Source organism: Channa argus, chromosome 9, assembly GCF_033026475.1.
Source record: "Channa argus isolate prfri chromosome 9, Channa argus male v1.0, whole genome shotgun sequence".
NCBI lineage: Eukaryota > Metazoa > Chordata > Actinopteri > Anabantiformes > Channidae > Channa > Channa argus.
This window is the reverse complement of record NC_090205.1, coordinates 22,129,964-22,142,070: the sequence shown is the minus strand read 5'-3', so window position 1 is coordinate 22,142,070 and position 12,107 is coordinate 22,129,964. Positions and strand designations below refer to the sequence as shown.

The following is a 12,107-nucleotide window of genomic DNA, read 5'->3' as shown; positions in this document are numbered from 1 at the left end:
TCTGGGTCCTATTACCTAAATGCATTACAGAAGTACTAAAGTGTAGCAGAAGCTCTATGCTTACTATATCTGTGTCTTTAAATTAGCCACTGTACTATGATATGCATCTGTCATGTCAGTGACCCTGCACCTCCTAATGCATGTGTCTATGGAATTGGCTGGTCTAGCCACAAAGAACTAATTATTACTTTCATACTGGTATTATTGTGTGCTTACAATTTTTATTTTATTTTTTTTTGACTAAGTATAACTTAGTTGCAGGGGAATGAGCATCAGATTTACCAACAATTATGTTTTGTTGTTATGCAGGTACTATACCTAATTCTGTTTTCATGGACTTATGTGGTCAATAAAATAAACACACTTTTGATGCAAGTTTTTACCTGAAGGCCTTTTCTGTTCTGTTACATGCAGAAACATATTACAGTAAAGTCCCATGTGCTTAATAATAGGAGTTGTGCCTGTCAGATTGAAGCCAAAAGGCTGTTGGTTTGTTCCAGGATGCTGTTATCCCCACATAACTGGCTGTGACAGCTGAATACCAAATTGGTTTTATAATTGCTCTATTGTAAAGTTTGGATTTTGTGCCAGTTATCACAAATACAGTTTTAAAATATTTTAACTGCCTTTCTCTCTATACCACTTAATTTTTCACTAAATTGTCAATTTAACAAATATCTATATAAACTATCTTTTGAGCACAAAAGGAACATTTACAAACTCCTAGCTTTCACAGATGCAGGCTAAAGCTCACTTCCCCCTGGTGTAGCTGGCACATGTTTTACTGAGGAGTCTGACCACACGAGCTACAGGGCCCATGAAAACTTTAGTGAGAGCCGTACGGCTGAATGGGAAAGTAATGTGATGGAAGTAAAAAGTGGAGTGTGACAAAGATCTGGCTATAACAGGTCGTACCTCAGTTGGCTGAAAACACTATGCTTCTTCACCAGAAATCAGCTTCACCTGCTTTGGTGTTTCTGATGACTAATCTCTTATACTGTATAATATGAGGAAAATGAACTCATTAGCAAATTTACAGTTTATTCACAATGGGATAATTTGCTATGTCTTGTGTCATTTGAGATGTTCATCAGGTGATTGTTTGTTTAAAACGCAGTCCCAAAGTGCTTAGTATTTACAGCAGTGCCAACCACATGCTGGAAAATGTTCAAACTGAGGCTAGATGAAGACATGTTATCAATCCTGTCTCTAGCTCAATGTCTGTCTTTCCATCTGCCTTCCGTCTACATTAGCCAACTTGTCATCCTTTCCGTCTGCTAAGCATCTTGTGTATACCTGAGTGCTAAACAAGCAAAATGATGGTTGCAACAACATGCTGCTCTGAATTATCGGACAACTAAACTCACAGATCAGATGCATGCACCCAGTGCGTCTATTAGCAAACCCGCATTTTTCAGAGCAGAGCCACAATAAGAATAATTTGACTAATTGAAATGAAACCTCCCTGCGATCAACAACTTGACTGCGCCCTAGACACTTCCCACTGTACATTCAGAGACTGTTGTGAGAGTATTGTGTTTTTTCCATGATGAGGTTCTTGTTTCTAAAAATAATGTCGCTGTCTTTTACACAGTATCAGGAACTGAAGATGATAGTATTGGCTTATTAGACATCTCTACTGTTGCTTAAGGTAAGATGACTTCAGTTTCTCTAAAAGCTCTTCACTCATGGTGAGATGACCTTGTGCCTGTTCCCTTGAAGTTCTTGGGTAGTGTTGCTGCAAGTAATTATACTCATAGTACATGCTATATTGATTAACCGAGCCACACATCCAACAGTAAACACTTGAACATGAATTGGTATGCAGTGAGTGTGTGTTGGTGTTAGAGCCTGAGATTTTGAGTCGCACATCTCCCATGTAAACGGTCTGTGGTGACAGTAAAAGGCAGTTTGTCACAACAGCTTTACATACTTTTCTACCTTTCAAAAGCCATAGCAATAATTATGTTTTAATCTACTCTTACTTTATGAGCTGTGCATGGGATTTTACATTAATTCATCCATCTATTATCTGTAAGCACTTATTCTGTTCAGGGTCATGGGGTGGGTGGGGGGGGCTGGAGCCTATCCAAGCAGTCAATGGGTGAGGCAGGCTACACCCTGGACAGGTCTCCAGTCTATCTCAGGGCCAACACAGAGAGACATAGACAGACAACCATTCACACTCACACCTATGGGAAATTTAGAGTCACCAATTAACATATCATGCATGTCTCAATTTAAAAATAATACTTTTCATATATTGGTTACTCTTAAAAAAAAAAAAAACATAAAATATTAAAATCTAATGGCCAACTTGCTTGAGTGGTACACCCCATTTCAGCTAATGTCAGGTCTGCAGATGAAAATGCAATCAATAAATCAATATACTGGATTATCATGCAACATTCCTTTAGCATTATCAAAACAATGTAGTGGACCATGACATTTAATGTGATGAACTACACAACTCAAGACGCTTTTTCAAAAGTTGTGAAACACAATACTCTTTAACAATAAAATGTTATGGTGGTCGGCATGTTATTAGTCCATACATACCCGTTTCCACAGTAATAACCTCTCTCATATTTTGACAGTTATTTACACTAAGTGATAAGATGTCCTGCTCTCCTATTAAAGTTTAAAATTCACAAGCATTTTTGCATATGAAGGACACTTGATTTATAGCTGTCAAAGGACTTGTTAGCTTGCATTAAAAAAAAAACTAATTAGAAATGCAAAGATGTATCTGGGATTTCCTGCTGATGAGCTTTACATTGGCTCAATAATTTGTGCTGTCACTAGACTGATGTTAATTCCGTGGCTGTGTCAATCTTCGTGCTCGTCTACACATTTCTCTCATTTACCATCCCTGCTGAATAGGAGCCAGACGCTGTATTGAGTGGCGCTCTGTGTAGATCATGTTTTCCTCTTCCCTGTGTGCTCAATTTGATATGGACACTTTAATATATTGACAGTAGAACAAGTAGTCCCATGAGACACTGTACAATAACAATAACTGCTTGAGGGGTGTGGAGAGATTAGGGCTGTCACTATGTTGAAGGAGGGCAGATAAACATGAAGTATCTCAGTGTTAGCATCTGAGAGACACGGGTGAGATGAGATGAAGTGCACAAAAAATCAGTTAATATGCAGCAGAAGGGGATTTAGGAAACAACCAGAGAATGAAGAGAGAAAAATAAAGTGAGACTGCAGTTGTGATGAAAAACAGAAAAGTCAAGGCACATGGTGGTACAGTTCCAGACTGGATATCTGTTCAACTTGTTGAAGGCATTCTATGTACTGAAGCACATAAGAGGAATGTGAATTTCATTTAGAGAAACATTTGTTGAAGGACAGTTCAGTCACTGCTTAGTGCAACATTAAGTATTTTAATGGGGTGAGAGCAGTTGATAAACCCAGGGTGGTGTGACGGCCGAGGACAAAGGAGAGACAAGACTGCTGAGGAATCTGCCCTCCATGTGACAGCTAAGATATGCAAAGAGGTAGCAAGGCAAGAGTCTAGAGACACACACTGACACGTAGACACAGATGCCAAATGTCATTTGAACTAAATTAGAAATCTCTAGTGGCATCTTGGCCAGGATGCAGCTTGCAGCAGGGGAAGCATCTAATACTTGACCTTTTCTACTCAGTGGAACCATTTGTGACATTTCAATCTTTCATTCACTAGTCTTGTTCCCCTTTTTTGTTCTTTTCCTTTTTTTTTTTTTTTTTTTTTTTTTCCTCCCGACAACATAAATCACAGTATCATCTGAATTACATTGATCTGTCAGATCATTTTATTCTGAGTCAATAAGAGGAGGAGCTTTAAATGAGTTTAGCAGCTGTGTTTTCCTTTTGCAGCCTCTGGGGAGATGGACAAACATTACAGTACACACAATATGCATGAAAAAATTCCAATGCATCACATTCAAGTGTCTCTACGACATCTGAAAATCTAAAAATAAATTTGTTATGTCATAGTAATACAGACATAACTGTTTCACCATGACAAGTCCACTGAGTATTCCATTATTTAATAGACTTGGATAAACAGGCAGAAAATCTCTTGACGTTGACCTTTAGGCTTGTTACATTCACTCAGAGCAATGTACAGGAGCAGTTTTGTGAGTTATTGAAACACTAGACTGACTAGTTAAACGTCTGCTGTCAAACCACATTTCTAGGATATATCAAAAGTAACAATGATAACAAGGTCCCAATTTTCTAGCCATCTTTCCCAGACTAAGTGGCTTTAGGCTTTATTCACAAGTGAGAAAGCTTCACTTGACATTTTTCCCGGATGCTGGAGATGAAAAACAAATTAGGAATATTCAGCTAATTTTGAATATTCTGCTTTCATCATCATCATGTACCTTTTTAAATAAGGCAATACAACCATAATTTGTATTAGTAATACCATTAAAGTTAACTGCTGATATCTGTGAAAGTTATTTCAGGCAGAACACTGAAGTCATGCTTGTCTTAGCTGGTTGACGCAGAAAAATGTTAGACAGTCACTGGCTGATACAGATGTGCAGCTCTAAACTGAGTAGTAAGGTCCCATTAACAATTACGTTAATCAGGAACAACATATTCTGATATGATATGAACGACATACTCAGTTTTAAACTGCCACTCGAGGGGCTGGCGGCTGTGTTTATGTAGCTTAGTCGCACTAATTCACGCTAGTCACTGCCTCTTGGATTGTAAAAGCAATTTTGTAAACCTGTGGCTCCAGATGCTTGTCTTTTATAGTGAGTGCAAGGATAATATCTGCACATCCAAAAGGCCTCTGTTTATTCAAAAGGAGGACATCTTTTGGATTTGAAACTATCTCTGCTTATCCCTATATATTTTTTTTTTTTTTTCCTTGTCTTTCCACTCACTCTTCTTCTCTTTGGTTTCTCAAATATCTAATCAGATTTTGCAAGGTGACCAAAACGTTGGACAACTATATTCAGTAGACTTCCAGCTGAAATCCTGATCAAACATTTTGTTTAATTACTAAGGATCAAAGATGATGAGCAAATATAATATTTATGTGTGGAGGTCATTGTGCATTTTAAGCATTTATTGTCTTTTACTCCAAAAAAAACTAACAAAGGGGACTTGGACTGTATCAACCGTACCATGTAAATTTAAAAAGGGAAGTTCGTGTTTCCATTTGTATGAATGTTAATCTGATGGCTTTTTTTTGTGTGTGTGTGTGCTTGTGTGTGTTATGTTTACTCACTCGACTGTGTCCTTCCAGTTGCACCATTGTTTCTGATCCAGCTCTTGCATGACCAGTCTGAATTTGGTCAGACAGAAGTCCTCAATAGCATTTTCATATTGAGATCCACACCCCAGTACTGACACACACTGAGATGCTGCTGAGGGGAGGGGGATGTAAGAAAGAAAGGGGGGGAAGAGGAGCACAGTAGTTGTCAGAATAAGTAACTGTAAGTACAGTAAATGTTTTACTTTCATTGATACCTGAATGCTCTTCTATGGCTTGGTCAGTGTTGTCTCTTTTTGGTTCAGTTGAAACTAAGACATTTCCCCATCTGTTGACCAGATGAAACACCGTCTGCTATCACAGCGTAACTATACCATCACTGTAGAAGACCTCCAAAACCACACACACAGGACGGACATCTTGCTGGATATTTTTCACTCAATGAAAGGTGTTGGAAACCATGTTTTAGACTGTTAACTCATTGACTGCGTAAATGCTAGAGATGCGATGAAAGGATCTAGATTCAGCTAAGAATGGATAAGATAACATGAGTTTCTGATGCCCTGAGGAGAGATTTGTAACATGAAAAGTTGATGATGATGATATGAAGTGGTTGCTGCAGAGAGTTCACCATGTGCCGGTTCAATTAAATCACGACACTATCAAACACATATCTGACACAACGTTTTAGCTTTTTTATAATAAAAACTTATATCAGACAAAGCCTTGTAGTCTTCATAAGGAAATATTTTGACTTTGAGAATGATGCTCTCTTGCTTATGTATCCTCTCCCTGCTCTTACACAGCTTTCCTTTGCTCTCCCCACAAACTATTGCCCTTCTATCACCGGTTGGAGTTTCTGAAGGTTTTAGAACTTATCTCTGCACATCTGTTCAGTCTGTTTTAGAGGAGACATCAACAGCACCTCTCCACAATAAGAGAAGTTGTGGAACATATTTCCATTAAGAAAATTGTTTCTAAATGTTTGATACTGTAACTTTAAGTTATACTTAGGGTGATCTTTCTCTAAGCCTCTCCAAGGGCTGTTAGTGCCTAAACCCAACCATAAAAAGTTCAATAATGTTCTAGTTGGATGATTAGTTGTTGTACAGTAAGACTGGATATTCAGGTGGAAAAGATGTAAGTAAACTGGGAATATTTTACTGACATGTTTAGTATCGGTGTATTTGAGATTTGACACTTACCTTAATTGTCATCACATTATGACTTTCACATTATGTGAATAGAAAATGCAATCTAATTGCAATTACATTGTTTACCAAAGGCAACTTTAGTTTCAGTTTGAAAACTGGTGATGAAACCTGATTTGAAGTGTATTTTGGAATCATAACAAATTAAGGCAGGGTTATAAAACTAATGTACTTTTAATTTATCTGTAATGCAATAAATGGTTAACTTCTTATTAAAGGCAAATTCATGGTGAAAAATCCTGGAACCATGGTGCCAGGGTCATCAGACCAGCTAAAAATAATAATAATAAAATCATAAAAATAATGAAGCAAGAATGCTGAATTACATATTACAATTGCTCTTTCTTAAACTCCGTATCTTATTTTATTTCACTCCGTGTGTATCAGTGTGGGATTAGTGGTTCATTAAGTGCAGCAGAAAGAACTGCATTGTGTCTGAGTAGTACAGGGGGAAAGACCTTAGAGTTACTACAACACCAATCTTCCTCCCTAATCTGTCCTCCTGTAACGACAAAAGGTTGCAATGAAATATCTCAGAAGATCTGTAAAAAATGTGTTTTTCCCCCTTAACATGTGTCCTCTTGTCTCATCATTTGTACTTCTTTTTTTTTTTTTTTTTTCAAATCAATTTTATCCTCCAGGCTCAAAGCAAGGCTGTAAATGATGAGGTCATGATTGACTTAAGACTTTCCCATTTTCTCCTGCAACAGTATATCGACTTGCAGCAGAAGCTAAAAAAATTGCGGCGAAGCCACCTTTTTAATCTGAAAATGACTGGGTGACCAAGTGCGTCATGGTGCTGAAGTTTGGCCCCAACGACTTTTCCTTACTAATACTCATAGAGGAGAGAGTTGAAGTTAGCAGTGCCTGGCTCGATTTATTTTCACTTCACAAAACCAATTTCTTGGACTTGTTTTTTCAGACTTCCAAGTGTGCTTGTCACAGCCCACAGGGACACTGTATGGGATCCTTGGCTTAATGGACCTGCTCTCATGTGACACACATAATGTTTAAAGTCAACTTACCTGGTTTAACAATACATAACACATACTCTTAGTTAATGCATGTATCACCGTTAACCTTGCACATGCTGCCTCCTCACTGATCTCTGTGGGATGTCTCCCAGAATGCACTGCCTCTGTGCAAATCTAGCCAGCAGCTACTGTAGGTTCACTGGGCTTCATTTGCCTGTTTGCATGCTGCATGCATTTGTGAGATAACGTTAGACTTCATCTATTTAAAAGATGTTTCAATCTGTTATCATTGGCTTCCTTGTCCGAGAAGCAAGAAATTAAACCCAAAAAGAAACAAATGGAAAAGCCTTGCAGAAAGACGAAGGGAGCTGCACACAACTATCACATTACTTGACTACTCAGTTTGCACGAGTCTCATTTGTTTGCGCTTTCAGAACATGTTTATGTGCATGGAAATGTGTGTTTATGTGCGCTTATTCTAGCTTTGGAGCTACACGGTGGTGACATTTGACAATCCTGACCCACACAGATTATCTTTACCCCATTGCTCTCATGAATGCTCCACATTTGCATAAGCACACATATGCCTGTGTACACACATTAACTGTCTAGTTTAGCAACTGTTGATCTGTTAAATGTATGTCTCACTGCAAGCATTTACTTGAAATGATATCTGGAGTTTTTCAAAGCAGTGCTGAAAGTTTTGCATAATTAAACATGTTGAAAGGCACAATAATTACCTAAACCGTTAAAGATTCAGGGTTTTACACACCAAATTTGGATGAGGAGAAAGTAAATAGGTGAAGAAGAAGAAACACCAGTCAAAGATTCAGGTAGTAAATGTGTTTCAAAGTGATTACTGAGAGCAATGCATGCAGGCGCGCAGCAGATGACCAGATTGAAGTCGGATGAAGTGACGTAGTAAATATAGATGAAGCAGGGGAGACAGATGACACTTCAGCGTTGTTGTGTTTTTTTTTTGCCTTTTCAACACTGAATTTCATTCTCCAAATGTAAATGGCATATTATTCAAGTTGTGCAAGGTCTTATTTTTTTATTTTTACTAAAGTTTTTGGTATGCAAACAGATTTTTTTTTATTTCTTTTTTTTTCAGCAAGAACGGGTAACTTTTTATGCAGCTCAATCTCTTTGAGGAACTTCACGAAAAAAAAATTTAACATTGAAAAACCCAGAGCCGGAAAGTCAGCGAAGATGATATAGAAGTTAGTGATTTTCGGTGGTGAATGTAAATTTAAAAAACACATTTGTAACAATCCAGAGCAGCAAATTTGAATAAATGAAAAAAATGCATAAATCTGTCTTGTACTATTCTCTTAGGTCACAAGTTGTTTGTCTCATGAATATCTAACACAGTTATGCACACAGTAATCCACTCCGATGTAGCAAATTGAATATGTTCTCAAACTGTGGCTTCCCCAGCAGACAGTTCGGTCGTCTGTGACTGCAAGCAAGCACATTGAGACCAAGAAGAATTACAAAGGAAGGACATTTCCTTCCTCTTTTACCCAGTTATGAATTATTTCCTCTGGTTTTGTGTCCTTTATGTGAATTGTGCCCCATTGTTACCTCTTCCTACACATACAGAGCTTATACTCAAAGAAGTTAAGTAGACTACATACTGTAGTAATACTCTATGCTGTACAGTAACATACTACAACAAAACAATGCTCTCATTCTCTTTCCAATGCCACTTGACTGTGGTACACATTAATACACTGTGGTACACATTAATACTTGTCTCTTATCCTTTCCTAAAGTAACATTCTACACACCATGTTAATTGCTGGAATATGGAGCGTGGGGACAATGCTAAGTCCAATACACAAGAGCAGTCAACAAACCCATGTACTTTGAAAGACAGACATAACTGACAGAGACAAAGACGTCAGCTGGATAATTTATGTTGGCCTTCCAACTCACTTTAAACCGTCCAAAATAGGGTCCAGAAGGATAACAAACTATATGATACTACATAATGATACAATCTTCATTGATTTGACACATTTTTACACCAGATGCCCTTCCTGATGCAACCCTCCCAAATTTTACTGGGTAGTAATTCAAAAAAGGTGTTATTACATTGACTTATTAGGGTTTATGGTTTTGCTATTGATTAATCTAACATGAATACATTTTTGAAGGGTTTCTGCATTTTTGTTCTTACACTCAAAACAACGTATCGTATTCTTTGTTTTTGTCATTTTGATTGTTAAAAGCTGTGTTTTATCAAAAACTACTTCCACAGAAGTTTTGACTGTTCAAAAAGCAAAATTTGATTGTGATCAAATGTGTTTCTGCTGAGAGCAGAGGACTGTGATTTGGATTGTGACATCTGTAAATTCAGAATCCTCATTTTTGGCTCAAAGTGCTTGTGGGAAGACATAGGGGCTCAGGGGAAGATAAAGTACTGATTGACCTATTATGATTTATTAGAATGCTAACAATCATTAATTAAGTTGTTAGAGTGCTACCTACCCCCATCAGTCATGACCCTCATCCGGCAGGTTGCAGCAATTCCTGTGAGTCTCCCCCTGTTAACGTGCAATTTTCTAACAGTTACACAAAACCAAACAAAAGGAGTAAAAACCCAAGCGATCAACTAAACTGCCTCATCATTTATGTAGCAGCTGCTCTGGCATCACGCTCACTGGCAACTGTGTCGAAGTAGCTTCAGACTGACTCATGAATAATGCAGTCTCTTGAAACTGTTGACAAATTGCAGCCTGTGACCCGTTCCAGACTGAAAGTAACATACAGGCCAACAGAGGCAGGCAGATGTTTTCTATCAAAGGCTAAGACTACTTAGACCGACGGATCTGTTGTTAACAAATAAACTGGCATCCTTTCCCCTGCTGCTGTTGTTGTGAGTTCTTCTCTCTCACTGACGTCAATGTTCACACCAATGAGAAGGAAATCTTCCTGGTCTGAATTATTTTTGACCATCACTACCCTATCGCCCAATCCACTGTAAGATCAAAACACCCACTTCCCTGACTTTTAAACACTTTGTGGACGTGAATCATCTCAGTTCATGGAGTAGTAGACGAGAAAGAGAAAATGAGAACTCTGTGTGTCTTCCCACCTCCCTGACAGCTCAATTTAGATTCTGTAAAGTTACACTGGTTTTATGCATATTTTACAAACCCACACATTTCTGCTCTTCCTGTACAGGCTTGGTCTATTTGATGTTGGCACTCAGAAAAGTTTAGTCTTAGGTAGCGCACGAAGTGATTTAACTTTTCTTATGGTACACCAGAAAACCAGGCCAAGCTCCCACTTTTGGAAAAACCCTCCAGTGCTTTTTGTTTATTTCAAACTATACATTTTCCTTATTAAAAAACGGGTCCTTCTCACTGCTCCTTCCTGTGCAGCACATTCAGAAGGCTGAGGCCATCATGTTTGTGCAAATGGTACGGTAAATAGTCTGCACTTATATGGCGCTTCACAGTGTACACTGCTTGTTATTCAGCCATTCAAACTCTCAGTCACAAACACAACAAATGTGTGTTTCAGTGTCTTGCTCAAACATTATGAAGAAAATAACCAATCATCCTCTTGGTAAACCTGAATAATCTGCACTCCAGCCACAGATCCCCTAGCATGACTCCTAATATACATCCTGCACTTCATTTTAAATACTATGAACTAACTAATGTTTAATGAAAGCTTATTAGGTTAAAACCATCTTGCATCTATATTTACTAATTTGTATTTTTGTTTTACCAACGTATGTATATCTGTGACAATATAAGTACAGTAGGGTCTATTTCACTAGAGCCCCAGATTAAAAATTCTAGGCTGAAATTAAACACATACTGTCAATTTGAACTAGGGTAAAGTTCTATTCCCGTACAGCAGATTAGAGCCCGCGATTTACAGGGTAAGTACAGTGAACTTATGTTGTACATCCACATTAACTATGGATACATATTTGTTGTAACTTGATAAGAATAAACAAACTTTGTGGGATAACAGAGTAGCAAGATAAGATTAAGAAAAATACCTACAGTTTAAGTATTTTGTAGTTAAGTGGTGCTTTAAGTGGTGCATTGAGCATCACCTAATATTTAATTAATACAGTAATACAATAAATTAATTGAAATATATATCTTTTTTTGCCACACCAACAGTGCAATCATAAAGAAATTCAAGTCACAAATAAGATTTCTAAATATTAATATTTTTCAAGCTGGTACTTGTGGTTGCCATGTTACTATAAGGAACACTTTAAAAAAACAATAATTTCAGGTACATATTAGTTAGTTTCTCTGTATACTGAGCTGACACCATAACACCCAAATCAATTTTCTGTCTAGGGTTAGGTTAGAGGGAAAGACTGTAGACATGGTTATTGTTTGAATCATGATATTTTCAGTTTGTTCTCTACTAGAACTCATTTTCTCTGAACTAATTTTGTCTTTTGGTTCTCTATAATTTCTGCTTTGTAATGTTCCTTTGAATGTCTATGGAAAATGTCATCTTCACTTGTGGCATGTTCCCTCAAAAAATCTGAAGTTAAGAAGCACAGTTTTTCCTTTCAGATCTTGCTAGGATTGTACTGCTTGTACTGCGAGCTAATAAAAGAGAGGTACTTCATGAGCATGAAAATATAAAACCTCCTTATGTGCTTGAAGAAAGAGACAAGGTTTTTTGTCTGTGGGTTTTAAAGCAACTTCA

General features: G+C 37.6%; 1 protein-coding gene across 5 annotated transcripts in view; it reads right to left on the bottom strand.

Moving 5' to 3' along the window:
- ramp1 (receptor activity modifying protein 1) overlaps positions 1-12,107 on the bottom strand; it is a 59,419-nt gene that overhangs the window by 23,246 nt on the left and 24,066 nt on the right. For 4 of the 5 annotated variants that reach the window (XR_010915230.1, XR_010915232.1, XR_010915231.1 and 1 more), the window contains exon 2: positions 5,240-5,378. Coding sequence is in view for 2 of the 5 variants with exons in the window: in XM_067516909.1 (XP_067373010.1) it covers positions 5,240-5,378 (139 nt within the window). In the remaining 3 variants the exon portion in view is untranslated. The remainder of the gene's footprint in view (positions 1-5,239; positions 5,379-12,107) is intronic. The other variant, XM_067516910.1, reaches the window with a different exon arrangement.